General features: G+C 48.8%; 1 protein-coding gene across 1 annotated transcript in view; it reads left to right on the top strand.

Annotated features, from left to right (window-relative positions):
- Positions 1–237: 237 nt before the first annotated feature.
- Positions 238–15,024, top strand: part of dnah10 (dynein axonemal heavy chain 10) — a gene marked incomplete at both ends in the record, with an annotated part of 39,287 nt that continues 24,500 nt past the window's right edge. The window contains 33 exons of the mRNA XM_079756271.1: positions 238–463; positions 833–921; positions 1,101–1,209; positions 1,742–1,857; positions 2,882–3,050; positions 3,333–3,490; positions 3,617–3,847; positions 4,055–4,245; positions 4,366–4,564; positions 4,700–4,894; positions 5,017–5,187; positions 5,379–5,552; positions 5,636–5,806; positions 5,905–6,068; positions 6,186–6,337; positions 6,462–6,626; positions 6,726–6,933; positions 7,049–7,205; positions 7,309–7,788; positions 8,122–8,280; positions 8,372–8,488; positions 8,990–9,092; positions 9,222–9,400; positions 9,657–9,868; positions 9,981–10,137; positions 10,232–10,465; positions 10,960–11,082; positions 11,473–11,706; positions 11,856–12,079; positions 12,406–12,675; positions 13,025–13,208; positions 13,377–13,511; positions 13,747–13,899. Coding sequence (XP_079612397.1) covers positions 238–463; positions 833–921; positions 1,101–1,209; positions 1,742–1,857; positions 2,882–3,050; positions 3,333–3,490; positions 3,617–3,847; positions 4,055–4,245; positions 4,366–4,564; positions 4,700–4,894; positions 5,017–5,187; positions 5,379–5,552; positions 5,636–5,806; positions 5,905–6,068; positions 6,186–6,337; positions 6,462–6,626; positions 6,726–6,933; positions 7,049–7,205; positions 7,309–7,788; positions 8,122–8,280; positions 8,372–8,488; positions 8,990–9,092; positions 9,222–9,400; positions 9,657–9,868; positions 9,981–10,137; positions 10,232–10,465; positions 10,960–11,082; positions 11,473–11,706; positions 11,856–12,079; positions 12,406–12,675; positions 13,025–13,208; positions 13,377–13,511; positions 13,747–13,899 — 6,009 coding nt within the window. The remainder of the gene's footprint in view (positions 464–832; positions 922–1,100; positions 1,210–1,741; positions 1,858–2,881; positions 3,051–3,332; positions 3,491–3,616; positions 3,848–4,054; positions 4,246–4,365; positions 4,565–4,699; positions 4,895–5,016; positions 5,188–5,378; positions 5,553–5,635; positions 5,807–5,904; positions 6,069–6,185; positions 6,338–6,461; positions 6,627–6,725; positions 6,934–7,048; positions 7,206–7,308; positions 7,789–8,121; positions 8,281–8,371; positions 8,489–8,989; positions 9,093–9,221; positions 9,401–9,656; positions 9,869–9,980; positions 10,138–10,231; positions 10,466–10,959; positions 11,083–11,472; positions 11,707–11,855; positions 12,080–12,405; positions 12,676–13,024; positions 13,209–13,376; positions 13,512–13,746; positions 13,900–15,024) is intronic.

Below are 15,024 nucleotides of genomic sequence, written 5' to 3'. Positions count from 1 at the left end.
TAGAACGGGAAAACGCCCAAGTCATTACCCTCTCTCAGCATGGAAGTCGGGGAAGTTACATGTTGTCATAGCAACAGCTGAGTCGCCGCCGAATTGTCCGTTTGTATCCCGTCTACGTAGAAGGTAGCGTTGCATTTTACATTGGATAGATTAAGTGTACGTTTATTGACGACCGGTTAAGAAAATTGGTCAAACAGCGAAATGCACGGTTTAATTAACAACTGGAACTAGATAAACATGGTTCATTACGATGTGAGGGTCGAGTGGATCCGGGACCGGATCTTCTCCTACTTCCAGTTACCAAGTCCCGACTGCTTTGAAGACTTGCTGAGTCGAGGCGACGGAGAAGATGAGCAGAGAATAATCGCCTTTTTGAACAGCGTTACCGAGGAGGAGACGGCTTCAGCGCTCCTCTTCGTCAAAGCGGTCCGGGAGGAGGAGGTCCATGTAGAGGTCCCGGCCGGTAGGTGGCAGTCCTGCCCTGGTACCATGAGGGTTCACTGTACCCCACTGACCTTTACTCCTTTATTAGCCTCGTTATTCATATATTAGACACTTCTATGTTGGACAGATTTATTGATTGTAGTAAAATTAATTTTATTTGTAATGATACATATGAACATAGCGTACATTGTCCCTCCTACCACAGAACAATGAGTTTGAGTGTCCGCCCCTAGTAGTGAACAGGTCACTACATTCAGAACAAAACAAAGCATCATTAGCTTGTCTCTGGTTGGATTTCAGCTTTTGGACCTGCTAAATACACAATAATACTAGGCTTGCTATACCAATACTAATACGGTTGGACATTGAATGAGTTCCTCACCACCAGTTGGTGTTTCAGACCACAGCCAGAAGGACTCTGGGAATCCTACCAAGGAGGCAGATGAGTTGGATGAAGAAGATGGACCTCCTTCCACTGTGAGCACATCCCCTCTTCACTTGGTTATTGAGGAAATTGTAGTTCTTGAAGCCCTCACAATGTGGAGTTTTTGTTATTTATACCGTAATTCTTACCCCACGATGGAATAATATTCACATTAATCATTCTTAACCTTGTATGTTATTCTGAGCACTGCTGAGTGTGTGTGTTCCTCCAGAGCTCTAAACTCGAAGTGGTCTACCACCTGGAGCTCCATGTCGCTGTGGACCGCGTTCCAGAGAGGTTCATGACCTCCAGCCTGCTCTGCTTCCTCAGGAACACAAAGGGTGAGCGACACCACGGTGTGGTTGAATATATGAAAGGAAAGACTATATTAAAGACTATTTTACTATTTTTTTGTCTTATAGTATTGACCTGTTTAGTTTGTACTATATCCTGTGAATTGAAAATCATTTTCCTTACTTCTGTGGGTAAGATCAGGGAAGAGATGTCCTTATTGGTCAGAAATGGGGATGCAGTCGCTATCACCTCAAAACTTATATTCTCAGAGGGCAGTTTACCTATTAAAAGCTGATGCAGGGCTGACAAATGACTCAATAATTGCTCTTCAACATATACTATTCAGCACCTTGAAGCTGTGCTGGATTTGATCATTCAAACCCTAACTCTGTATATATCAGGGTTGCCCAGTGATCCTTATCTCTTCAGCAGCGTGTCAAAGTATCCAGTCAGTTGTGATGAATGTTGTGTTGCTCTCCATAGACCAATGGGGCTGTGTGCTACTTGTTACTCCAGGGGCGGGGGAGGGTAGCATGTACAGCACTGTGTGTGAACCAGGGTCTAAATGTCCTCTTGCAGAGACTGTGGTCGAGCCATTAGACATGAGTGAAGCCAACGAGATGATGCCACGCCTGATGGAGGTCACCATGCTGAGCGGACACCCACTGGTCATGCTGAGGGACGTCCTCAACCATGTGCGTATACATGCACACTGCTTAGCTTCTACTACTAGTAGCAACTAGAAGCTTATGTTGGTAGTGCTTCTACTACTGCTAGCCTTATAGCAGTAGTACTACCACTGATACTACTAGTACTACTTCTAGTACCACGGCCATTACTATTGCCAAATAAAACCCTTAATTATCTATTTTGTAGTTAAAACACAACGTCCCAAAAAATGTAAAAACTAAACAGATGGGCAAAGAACAGCTTGTCTCAACAACGGACATTTTGAAAAAGCTACAGCTGAAAATCAATCAATGAAGAAACTAATGTGGTTTTGACAGCTGACAGTGGTCTGTTGCACTGCAGCTACTCCTATTGAAATCCCATGGATTTCTCAGATTGTTCTCGGCCGATAACCTGTGAGTTGCTTTGGATGAAAAAAATGGCGGAATGACTGACGACCCGCCCCCTGCAGGTGTATTACCCTCCTGAGGCCCTGCCCCCTGCAGGTGTATTACCCTCCTGAGGCCCCGCCCCCTGCAGGTGTATTACCCTCCTGAGGCCCCGCCCCCTGCAGGTGTATTACCCTCCTGAGGCCCCGCCCCCTGCAGGTGTATTACCCTCCTGAGGCCCTGCCCCCTGCAGGTGTATTACCCTCCTGAGGCCCCGCCCCCTGCAGGTGTATTACCCTCCTGAGGCCCCGCCCCCTGCAGGTGTATTACCCTCCTGAGGCCCCGCCCCCTGCAGGTGTATTACCCTCCTGAGGCCCCGCCCCCTGCAGGTGTATTACCCTCCTGAGGCCCCGCCCCCTGCAGGTGTATTACCCTCCTGAGGCCCCGCCCCCTGCAGGTGTATTACCCTCCTGAGGCCCCGCCCCCTGCAGGTGTATTACCCTCCTGAGGCCCCGCCCCTTGCAGGTGTACTTAGACCCCTTAGGCCCCGCCCCTTGCAGGTGTATTGCCCTCCTGACGGTTCCGCCCCCTGCCCAGAGGGGTAAGCCCACCTGACTTGCCCCCTGCGGGTGTACTTACCCTCCTGACTTGCCCCCTGCAGGTGTACCTACCCCTGCTCGCTGTGAGCCAGCTGAACCGCCTCCCAGCGGAAGAGGCGGAGGGAGACGGACCGCCAGAGTCCCCGGGGACGTTGCTGATGCGGGACGAGTTGCTCAACAGCACTCACAAGTTCCTGGGTCACATCAACACCACCCTGCAGCAGCTGGACGGTGGGTCTGCGGTGGGGAGAACAACGTGCTGTGACAGGGAAAGGCCCACCGCTAGCTTTAGTTCTTCCTTTTGGAACCAGGCATTAAGAACAGACTTATTTAGGACGGCAACTGGCGAGTGTATGCTGAAATGGTTTAGAATACAAAACAAAGGAAAAGACAAAAGAGACTTAATGTTCTTAGAAGTGCAACCACGTTTGATTGACTTACTCCCTTATTTTACTGTTTTGAATTATGACTATTTGAATAAAATGTATGGAGGATTTGGATTGTGATCTTAAGAGAGGATAAAGCTGCACATTCCTGAGATGGACCTGGGAGAAGAGGTGGGTGTGTTGGTGTCGAGCCCAGAGGTGGTGGTTACGCTGGAGCAGTGTGTGATGAACTGGCAAGCTCAGATCACCATCATCATCGAGGAGCAGCTGAAGAAGAGGCCCCAGGTGTGTGGAGCGGTATCTTCTCCTCCGTATAGGCTACAGGCTACTTACACAACCATGTCTCAGCTATTCAGAAGACCTTCCTGCTCTTTGTTTCCTCATGTGTCTGTGTGGCTCTGTGCATTAAAGGCTCCCGGTCCCATAGCGGAGATAGATTTCTGGCGGGAGCGTTCAGCGATCCTCAGCGCTCTGAGTGAGCAGCTCAACCTGCCTGCAGCCAAGAGGATTGTTGAGGTGTTGACTCAAGTGGACCCAGTGACCGTCCAAAACTTGGAGCTTTCTGTGACCGAGCTCAACAGCTACTGTGTGGAGGCAGGACAGAACGTCCGCTTCCTCAGCACACTGGAGCGGCACTTCAAGGTCAGCCATTTTCCACCAACTTACTGACTACTAACGATGATTTTATAGTTAAGTCCAAAAGACTTTTGCATTTGACTTAATAATAATATTGTATTCATATTCCTGAAGTTGTTAAATGCTCCTGGTTGTGTTGATAGTCATATTGAATGTTTGTGTTTCTCTTGGTGTGGTTAGTTATTTGTGGTTTTGTTTACGACTCTGTGGTAGAACCTGGCCACAGGAGCAGACTTCGGTGTGATCCTGACCACCATCCCTCAGATGATGAATGGCCTGAGACTGGTGTGGATCATCTCCAGCCACTATAACAAGGATGAGCGCATGGTCCCTCTGATGGAGCGGATCGCCTGGGAACTGGCCGAGCGCGTTAAGCGAGTTGTCAATGTCCGTGTGCTGTTTAGGTTTGTATTCTCCATCGGATCCCAGCTGATCAGGGATCTGTACTTCGCCTGTTCCCCGTACCTAATAGTTTACCCCCACATCATTTCTACTGGATTTCCTTATTCCTATTTTTCGGACAGAGACAAAAGGGAAGTGGCCAAGGCCAAGGTGCTGGATGGAAAGAAGGTGTTGGACCAGTGGAAGGACTGCTACTTTAAGACACGAGAGCTGATTGAGTCTTCAGCCGGGGACCCTCGCTGGGAGTTTGACCGGAAGAGGCTCTTTGAGGAAACAGAGTACATGGCCTCCATCTGTCATGACCTTCACAATGTTCTGCAGGTCAGTGAGGAACAGAGAAAAACACCAACACCTTTAAGTCATACTATATAATGTGGGAAATTAAATAGACAACAAATGAACTCTGGAAAAGTAGATCTGCTCGACTCCCATATCCACCATGAACTGCCTCTTAAGATCCTAGACGAGTTTTCTAACATCTTTGGACCGGAGCTCAAGGCTGTGACGGGGGATCCCAAACGTATCGACGATGTGCTTCGCCGGGTGGAACTCCTCGTTGCGCCCATAGAGGAAGTGAGTTTCGATCCGTTCAGCATCAAGAAGAGGAGCCACTGGCACATCATCATGCAAGACTTTGATACAAAGGTTATGGTGAGTTCAATGGCTGGCATATCAGGTCTCTCTTGTAGAAGAACTGCACAATGAGAAGGTTAAATACTAAAATACTTAATATTGTCAGAGTTAATTTATTGCAAGCATGTATCTGTTTCCAGGATTTTGAAGAAGAAGTCATCAGTTTCATCGACCAGTCTTTCAAGAAGCTGCGTTCTGCCACAGCAGCGTTTGACATGCTGCTGAAGTTTAAACACGTCCGGTCTAGAGAAGCTCTCAACAAACAGATGATGAAGAAGTTCAATGACATCCTTGCTCAGTATTGCAAAGAGGTAGGCCAGTAAAATCAACCACTGTACTATTCTCTATTGTAAGCACAAAATCATGTCTACATAACATTACAATAGTGTCTATGTTGTCTGCAAAGATATAGAAGACAAAATAACAAGCAAGGTAACAACAAGTGAAATGCATGATGAATCCAACTGAAAGCTTCATGTTCGTCTGGGTGCTGGTGGGCTAGGTGGACATGATCAGTAGGAACTTTGATGTCCACAAAGAGAAGCCTCCTTTGAAGAACCAGCCCCTGGTGGCAGGAGCGATATCCTGGGTGCGCCTGCTCTACCAGCGCATCAAAAAACCCATCCTGCGCTTCCAGGAGATGGAGGAGCTGCTGGGGACTGAGGAGGGCAAGAAGGTCAGAGCAGAGCACCTGTTCCCTTTGGAGACTTCCACACTGCTGCATGATGCTAACGGTCTCCCATATTTTGTTCCTTTAAGGCGAAGGCCAAATACCTGGAGGTTGGGAAGCGCATGAGGGACTATGAGCTGCAGAAGTATGAGCGCTGGCGATTCGAGACGGAGAATATCCTGCCCCTGCTGATGAAGAGAAACATACTGGCCGTGGCAGGTTCTGCTGCTGTTGGAGGAGGCCAGGTCAAGAGAGAGATGGTGGGTGGCATTCTTCCCCTCAGTCTCCACAGACGTATGAGCCACGATGGATTCTTTAAGCATGATATCATGTCTTCATTGTACCTTTTGAACTTTAGGATCCTTCAACACAGGAGCTGGACAAGAACGTGACGTATCATCTAAACTTTGCCCCCGAGATCAAGGAGATCATCTCTGAGACGATGCACCTCGAGCATCTCGGGTTCTCTGTGCCTGAGCTGGCTCGCAACGTTGCTCTGCAGGGGGAGAAGTTCCTGCTATTGTACGATCATTTGAGGATTCATCACATCAATCACAATTGTTACACGAATCCTTTCAGCCTAGTTGTAATTCTATTCATAATTCACAATGCGACTAAGGAGATCGACTCTGTGTGCAGATACAACGACGGGCTAACAGACCTTCTGAGCCGCTACAGCTCTCTGATGGACAGCCTGAGCGATCCTCAGTTCCTGCTGCTGCAGGACCACATCCGGGAGCTGAGGAGAGTGATGTACTTTGGGTCAAAGAAGCTCAATTGGAACTCCTTGGGTACAGATACATGAACTACCACTATTTATCTAGTCTATTTATCTAGGCAGAGATGAGATAAAAGCCAAATAACGAGTACAGAGTGGCCATCTGAGACTTGTTCTTCACATAAAATTTTCTTAAGGAATTTCGGACTTCATCACACGCGGAATCCAAGCGACCTCCAAGTTCGAGTCTCTCGTGGTTCCCATTCAGAGGAACGAAAAAGAAATGGAGGCCAAGTTGCAGGCCATGGAGATGGCCAACCTCTTCAAGTTTCCATCACCAGATAAATTCAGCCAATTGCCAGGTGAAGATGTGTAAGAATGATTGAATGACTCTTGAATGACATGGTGTCGAAAAGTTGAAGGTTCATAACAGCTATCTGTATGTTTTTTTTTTCTTCCAGGGGTGAAGGAGTTCTGTGAGCGCATCGAACACGAGAGAACCAAGGATCTGAATGTGTTGACCAGGAAGTACTCTTCCATTGGGCCTATTCTCACCAAGGTGGAGAGTTTGATCATGCACACCAGCACTGGCAGATCCAAGAACATGGCAAAGTACTATAGCTTCTGGGAGCACAAGGTGTTTGACTCGCTGGTTCAGATGGTGCAGAGGTAATTTAAATAAGGACATGTGTTGTCCTTGCCCGGGGAGCTCATGACGGATCTAGACTTACGTACGATTTTCATCCCAGAAAGGCCTGAGCTGTTTCTTTGCCGTCTCCTTTAGGAACATGCAGCTCTTCAACAAAGCCCTGATGGGGAGCACCCCTCTCTTCCAGATTGAGACCATCCTGTCTGCCCCAGAGATTCTTCTGCAGCCCAAAAGTAACGAGGTCTACAAGTTGATAATGAACTGTGTCAGGAACTGCGTAGATGGCACCAAGGTGGGGCCTTCATCTTTAGCGCACCCTTCAATCAGATCACTTAAAGAGTGACCAATCCCACTGATGAAGAATGACCCCGATGTGTTTCTTCTCAACTGTCCAGAGGTTTTCACGCTGGATGCACGGCACCTGCATGGAGTGTCCCCCGCAGGGCGGGAGCAGCGAAGACCAGCTGCTCCCCCTAACCTTCTACAGCGAGGTGTGCCAGGTGCCGCGGATCAGCGAGCTGGCCCTGATGGTGTCCCAGAACATCCAGCGGCTGCTGAGTGCGCTGGGCCACTACCTCAGCAGCTGGAAGCGCTACTACCCCCTGTGGAAGCTCGACAAGGAGGTTGCCATGGCGAAATTTGCCTCAAAAAATCCACCTTGCGTCTCCTACGACGACAAGCTCCAGTTCTACACTAAGGTCCACCAGGACGTGCTGACGGAGCCGCTGGTGAGGACGGAGCACGTGATCCGGCTGAACCTGGCTCCTCTGGTCCACACGGTGCAGGAGAACGCCCAGGCCTGGATCAGCTCCCTGGGCCGGCTCCTGAACCAGTCCGCCAGGGAGGACCTCCTGAGCCTGAGGGAGGAGTTCACGGTACTGAACCCGGTGATCAGAGACCCAGAGTAGAGGGATGAGCTAAGCTTACAAGCTTATCGTCTTACTCAACATTTATTTATATTTTAATCGTAGCAAAAATTGGAGGTCCTTTGTATTTTGGTTTGTTTTCGTTAACTTGTATACAGCAAAGCTAAAATGATTTGATAAAATGCCTAATAGTGAAATTCAAAGACAAACAACATTGTACAGGGCTATTTTATAAAGTAAAGCACTGAGATCAGTAACACCAAACCTCAGCAAGACCGAATGAAACGGATGCAGAGACTCTAGGATCTGACCATGTGTGCTTTGTTTTGTTCCCCTGAGCAGCAGCTCTCAGAGAACCTGAAGCAGAACCCCAACAGTCTAGAGGACCTGAAGTCCGTCCTGGGGACCATCTCCGACATTCGGGCCATGTCCCTCACGGTGGAGATGAGACTGGCTGACATCCAGGAGAAGTACAGGACCATGGCCATGTACAAAGTGGAGGTCATCACTTCTCTACATCCCCGGTTGGTTTGCTGATATTCTCGGAGGCAGTACATGCCTGAAGTCAACCTGCTTCCTGTCTGTCCCCTAGGCTCCAAACGAGGACCTGGAGCTGGTGGGGAGCATCGGGCCCATGTGGGACGCACTGCTAACCGAGTCCAAACTAGTGGATCGAGGTCTGGGCGGCGTCAAGAAAACCTTCACAGAGGTGTGCTGCGTCCCACTCTAAGCTCCCATCTCAGAAATGCACAACAATAGCAATAGTTGTAGGATAGGGAAGCAGCTGTAACTCATACAAAAATAGTTTTACAATATGTAAAACTAGGGTAGGCAGTTTGGAACAACCAGCAACCTAGTTTATGCCAGTATCAAACAAAAAAAGATAAATCCCCCGCCCACCACCCCTTTCAGGCCTCCCTCCAAAGCAACCTCCCCACAACCCGTCCCTAGCTGGCTAGCGTTAGCAACAGGTGGCCTTGAGGACGACACCAGTCAGGCCGATGAGCGTGTGGGCAAAGTGCATAGCCCGGGGCCGCCAAACCTTGTGTTTGTGCAGAGGGCAGCATTTTATTTATGATTACTATCAGGATATAGAGGGAATTATTTAGGGTTTTTGGTTTATATACCAAATGGTCTGTCAATGGTTGTAGGGGACGTTCTGGAGATGTTGTGCTTGAAGCTCCCCAAAAACGTCCCAAATTTCCAACAGATCACCAAGGAACACATTGAGGGGTTCACGCAGGAACTGTCCATCTTCGCTGAGAGCTTTAACATGCATGGCCCCGGAGCTGTGGGGGACGACTTGGAGAAAGGTGCCGCAGTAACTTCTTTCATATACATTATTACATATAACTTATTACAATTAAAAAGGTCATTCAATTATAATTTGACCTCATCATTGCCATCTCTTCCTCGTCGACTCCCTCCTGCCATTCATCTAGGCTTGGCTGTGATGGACAAATATGAAGCAGAACTGGCGAAGATGGAGGGTGGACGGCAGCAGCTGGCCAATGCTGAGAAGCTGTTTGACTTGTCGTTTACCATGTATCCAGAGCTTCTGCAAGTACAAAAGGACATGAAGGGTCTGAAGCTGATCTATGACACCTACAGAGCTCAGAAGGTGTGCTTTTGTCTTCCAAATATTCAAGGGTGTATTTTGTATCTAAGCATTGTTTTTTTCCCGAACTGAGCATATAGGACAATGCATACGTTGGTCTAGAGACTCAAGACATTTGACGATACGAAACAGATAAAAAACAATTGTTTATTTATACAATTTAGTAAACAAATAAAGCACATAAAACATCCAAGACCAAAACTTAAATAAGCAATAAGTAATTTCCCAATGAATCTCTGATGTTGTTCTAATGTTCCAGGCGGCCAAGCTGGAGTGGTCCCAGACGCTGTGGGTGAACCTGAACCTGCAGGTGCTGCAAGAGGGCATCGATGGCTTCATCCGGAACCTGAGGAAACTGCCGAAAGAGGTGCGGGCGTTGCCTGTTGCCTTCTTCCTGGAGGGACGCATGAAGGAGTTCAAAGAGTCCCTGCCGCTGTTGCTGGACCTGAAGAACGAGGCGCTCAGAGAAAGGTTCAGGAGCTTCAGATGTTATTGGACCATTTAGCATGTGTATCATATAAATATATCATATATAGGCTATATATGATATATTTATATGATACACATGCTATTCTTTCTACAGACACTGGAGAGAGCTCATGGAGAAAACTGGGACGAGCTTCGACATGAACCCTGAGACCTTCACCCTGCAGCACATGTTCTCAATCGAGCTGCACAAGTACGGCGGCGTCATCGCTGACATGGTCACCGCCGCGGTCAAAGAGCTCAGCATCGAGAAGGTGGGCCTTCCTTCTTCCGCTGAGATGATCCCTCCTCCTCTAGACAATGTTGACGTGTCTTACGACGTGTCTTGTGTCCTGATGTGCGACACAGGGAGTGAAGGAGGTGGTGGAGACCTGGGAGATGATGAAGTTCAGCGTGCTGCGCTACTTCAAAGGCACCCAGGAGCGCGGCTCCATCTTGGGCCCCGTGGAGGAAGTCCTGCAGTGCCTGGACGACAACTCCATGAACCTACAGAGCATGGCGGGCAGCCGCTACGTGGGCCCCTTCCTGTCCACCGTCCAGCAGTGGGAGAAGCACCTGTCCCTCATAGGCGAGGTCATTGAGGTGGGTCACAGCACAGCCCACGGTCGTAGAAGGAGCAATAACCGATTCCTACCCCTGTACAAAAACTGTCACTTGGATGAAAGGTCAGTCTACTACTAGAAGAAGTAGCAGTACGAGGTAGGTCATTTCAAAACAAAGTTACTTTGTTGCTTTTAACAAAGCATTTTCTGGCATCTGCCAAAAATGAAAATAGTGACGATTACTGACTTCAGTGATTGACTGACCAACCGTGGCCATGGGCCTGTTTGAAGGCAGTTGACTCATTTGATTGGCCTCTTGAGGGTTGTGGGCGTAGCTACAAAGTATTATCTTGCATTTATTAGTGTCCCTGAAAATGTTTTCTGAGAGAGCCTATAAAATGTACTCTTAAAAGCCTACGTAAATTAGGTTTATGTCCACTAAAAGGCAATTACAGTAAGGTCAGTAGTTTTAATGACTTACTTTACATCAGTTAGTGCTGCACGTTAATGTGGCGGCTTCCTCCAACCCTTCAGGTGTGGATGCTGGTGCAGAGGAAGTGGATGTACCTGGAGAGCATCTTCATCGGAGGGGACATCCGCTCACAGCTACCGGAGGAGGCCAAGAAGTTTGACCACATTGATAAGATGTTCAAGAAGGTAAATGTGTGGCTGCTCTGCTAGTACATAGAAAGGGCTGCATGCCGGTCTGCTGTGTAACTCAGGTTGCTGGGCTAAGGTAGGTTAGCTGTTACCTTTTCAGTGCTAATAACATCAATATATAACGTCATGTGTAGATCAAGGTCAACCCCCTATGACGGACACCTGTAAGCCTGTGGTTTGGCCATGCAGTGAGATGCAGAGTACTAGTTATTGTGACCAGTCAGTTCTGTTGGCAGCTTAACACATGTTATTAACATCTAGTATCTTCCACAAAGAGATCTACAGAGTTAATCTATTCTTGCTAGAGTAGACGTCTAATTGAAGGTGCACCTCTACCTGAGCTATGTTTGTGCGAGCTTCATTTGTTCGTTTTTTTCTCTGGTGTAGATAATGATTGACACAGTGAAGGACCCAGGAATCAAGCGCTGCTGCCTGGTCCCCGACCGCCTGGCCGACCTGCAGGGCCTGAGCGATGGCCTGGAGCGCTGTCAGAAGAGCCTGAACGACTACCTGGACTCCAAGCGAAACGCCTTCCCCCGCTTCTTCTTCATCTCCGACGACGAGCTGCTGAGCATTCTTGGAAGCAGCGAACCTGCCTGCGTCCAGGAGCATATGATCAAGGTAGGCGGGACGAGGGCAGGACGCCTTGATCTGTGCGTGTGTGTGTGTGTGTGTGTGTGTGTGTGTGTGTGTGTGTGTGTGTGTTAATGTGTGCAGAGCTGCTGTGTTTCTAATTTCTATGACAACACATTTGCTTTAACTGTTTAAAGATGTACGACAACATCTCGTCCCTGCGATTTGACGTGGGCGCCGGGGGGGAGATGGCGGCCGGCGCCTTGGTGTCTGCCGAGGGGGAGGTAATGGAGCTGAGGAAGCCGGTGGCAGCCGAGGGCAGGGTGGAGGAGTGGATGACCGGAGTCCTAGTGGAGATGAGGAGGACCAATCACCTCATCACCAAGGAGGCCCTTTTCCACTACTGTGAAGACAGGAGCAGGTGGGCCTTGTTGAAGCTTAGTAGTGCATTACAACATGCAGCCACACTTCCACACTTTTTAACAGAATTAAGCCTCTGAGCGTTGTTCACTTTCATGAACTTCCTCTTTTGAGTTGTAAAGAGGGAAGGCAGAGAGCTCTCTCTCTCTCTCCCTCTCTCTCTCTCTCTCTCTTGCTCTACAACGCTCCAAATGGTAACAACAGCAGCTTTAGGTCCACACCTCTCAGATCTTCCCAGCACATTGAGTCCCCTCCCTTTAGACAGTGAGTCTGCTGCCTCCCTGCAGGGTGAGGAGCACATTCACAACCTGGTGCCTCTCTGTCCAGGGTGGACTGGATGCTGCTGTACCAGGGCATGGTGGTCCTGGCTGCCAACCAGGTGTGGTGGACCTGGGAGGTGGAGGACGTCTTCAAGAGGGTAAAGAAGGGAGAGAAGATGGCGCTGAAAAACTACGGCCAGAAGATGCACCAGCAGATCGATGAGCTGGTGACGCGTATCACCAGGCCCATGAAGAGCAACGACCGCCGCAAGATCAATACTGTGCTCATCATCGACGTCCACGCCAGAGACATCGTCGACAAGTTCATCAGGGACAGGTATCCTCTCCTCCCTCCTTGTTCCCTTATGGTCATTTGAATCTCCTTTTCTTTCCTCTCCTCATTTATTTTTCCTTCCACTCCATCTCCTCTCCTTTCCTTTCCTCTCCTCTCCTTTTCTCTCCTGTCTTTTCCTTTCATGCTAAGATCCATTACATGGTGATTGATATCTTTCCAACCAATTGAAAGCCTCCCCTACAAGATAGCATTTCTAACAGTGACCCGTGAACTGTGCACTACATTTTGCCTGTTATTGATTGTGCTCTTAATATTGTAGCTGGTCTATAATAAGTGGATCGTTAATACATTGTGTTGAACCGTTTCTGACTCCTGGCTCCTCTCTCCTCAGCATCATGGACGCCCGGGAGTTTGAGTGGGAGAGCCAGCTGCGGTTCTACTGGGACCGGCAGCTCGACGACCTGTCGGTGCGCCAGTGCAGCGCGACCTTCCGCTACGGCTACGAGTACATGGGTCTGAACGGCCGGCTGGTCATCACCCCTCTGACCGACCGCATCTACCTCACCCTCACGCAGGTCTGACATCAGTCTGACACACAGCCATCACTACCATCCACATACATCTTGTACAGAAACGTGTTTGTGTGTGTGTGTGTGTGTGTGTGTGTGTGTGTGTGTGTGTGTGTGTGTCTGTGTGTGTGTGTGTGTGTGTGTGTGTGTGTGTGTGTGTGTGTGGTCCTCCAGGCCCTGTCCATGTTTCTGGGCGGAGCTCCGGCAGGACCAGCAGGAACGGGGAAGACAGAGTCCACCAAAGACCTGGCCAAGGCCCTTGGCCTGCTTTGCGTGGTGACCAACTGTGGAGAAGGCATGGACTACATGGTAAGAGGTCTCCTCACGGCCCCTCATGACCCAGGGCCCCTAACCCTAACCCTAGGCTGTGATCCTGGAGGGAGAGGGCATGGACCACATGGTGAGGGGGCTCCTCAAGGCAAAGGGCCCCTAAATGTCTCTATTTGAAGAGTTGTGTGTGTGTCCCCTGTGTGTGTGTGTGTGTGTGTGTGTGTGTGTGTGGGTGTGGGTGTGGGTGTGTGTGTGTGTGTGTATGTGTGTGAAGGCTGTAGGGAAGATCTTATCCGGCCTGGCCCAGTGTGGCGCCTGGGGATGCTTCGATGAGTTCAACCGCATCGATGCCTCCGTGCTCTCCGTCATCTCCTCCCAGATCCAGACCATACGCAACGCTCTCATCCTGCGCCTCACGCGCTTCCATGTATGTACACACCCGCGCGTTATTATTATCATCACGCTATATTTCCTCAGGGTTTTCATCAGGATTGACTACATGGCAATAATATGGTATGAGCAGTTTGATTGACATCAGGGGTGTAGCCAGGATATTATTACTGTGGTGACCAGCTCGGGCCAGTCTTATATTTGGGGTGCGCTTGATTGTCGACGAGGGGGGGGGGGGGGGGCGTGACCCCCCCCGGCCCCCATGTGGCTATGCCCCTGATTGACATCTACCTGGTCCAACTGGGTCTAACTGCTGGGCAAGCTAGTGTCATAGTGGTTTCAGTGGTTTCCTTCAGCATTCTATATTGGCCTTTACTGTACCTTAAATGATCATTTCATTTTTACTAGTTAACCACAAGCGATTCTGAGTGGCTGTCAGCTGTGTGACACCTCTAATGGTGAGGGAACTGGGGCTCATGTTTGGGATTGGTCAGGTTTAGGGATATGGATCAGTGTGTGTGTTTGTATCTACAGATTGACTGCAAAACATTTGGTGTCACTTTGTCACTGGATGACAACACTAAACAAACTGAAATCAAAGCAAAGACGGATTTGGTGGAGCAGGGACTTAAGCAATCCAGGAGGTTATGTTCTATCTGAAACTAAATTAGAAAGATTTTAGCCCACATCCGACCTGTCTACTGTTTTTATTATGGTTAATGAAACTGATTGATGCTGGTTTATGTCATAAGGGTAAGAGTTATAGCATTAACCCTGTAGTTAGGGTTATAGGGTGATAGGGTTAATCCTGTAGTTAGGGTTATAGGGTGATAGGGTTAACCCTGTAGTTAGGGTTAGGGTTATGGGGTTCACACTGTAGTTAGGGTAAGGGTTATAGGGTTAACCCTGTAGTTAGGGTTAGGGTTATGGGGTTCACACTGTAGTTAGGGTTAGGGTTATAGGGTTAACCTTGAAGTTAGGGTTAGGGTTATGGGGTTCACACTGTAGTTAGGGTTATAGGGTTAACCCTGTAGTTAGGGTTATAGGGTGATAGGGTTAACCCTGTAGTTAGGTTTAGGGTTATGGGGTTCACACTGTAGTTAGGGTTAGGGTTATAGGGTTAACCTTGTAGTTAGGGTTATAGGGTGATAGGGTTAACTCT

This window comes from Pollachius pollachius, assembly GCF_949987615.1.
Source record: "Pollachius pollachius genome assembly, chromosome: 1".
Classification (NCBI taxonomy): Eukaryota; Metazoa; Chordata; class Actinopteri; order Gadiformes; family Gadidae; genus Pollachius; species Pollachius pollachius.
The sequence above is the reverse complement of the archived record's forward strand: the minus strand, read 5'-3'. Positions and strand labels throughout refer to the sequence as shown.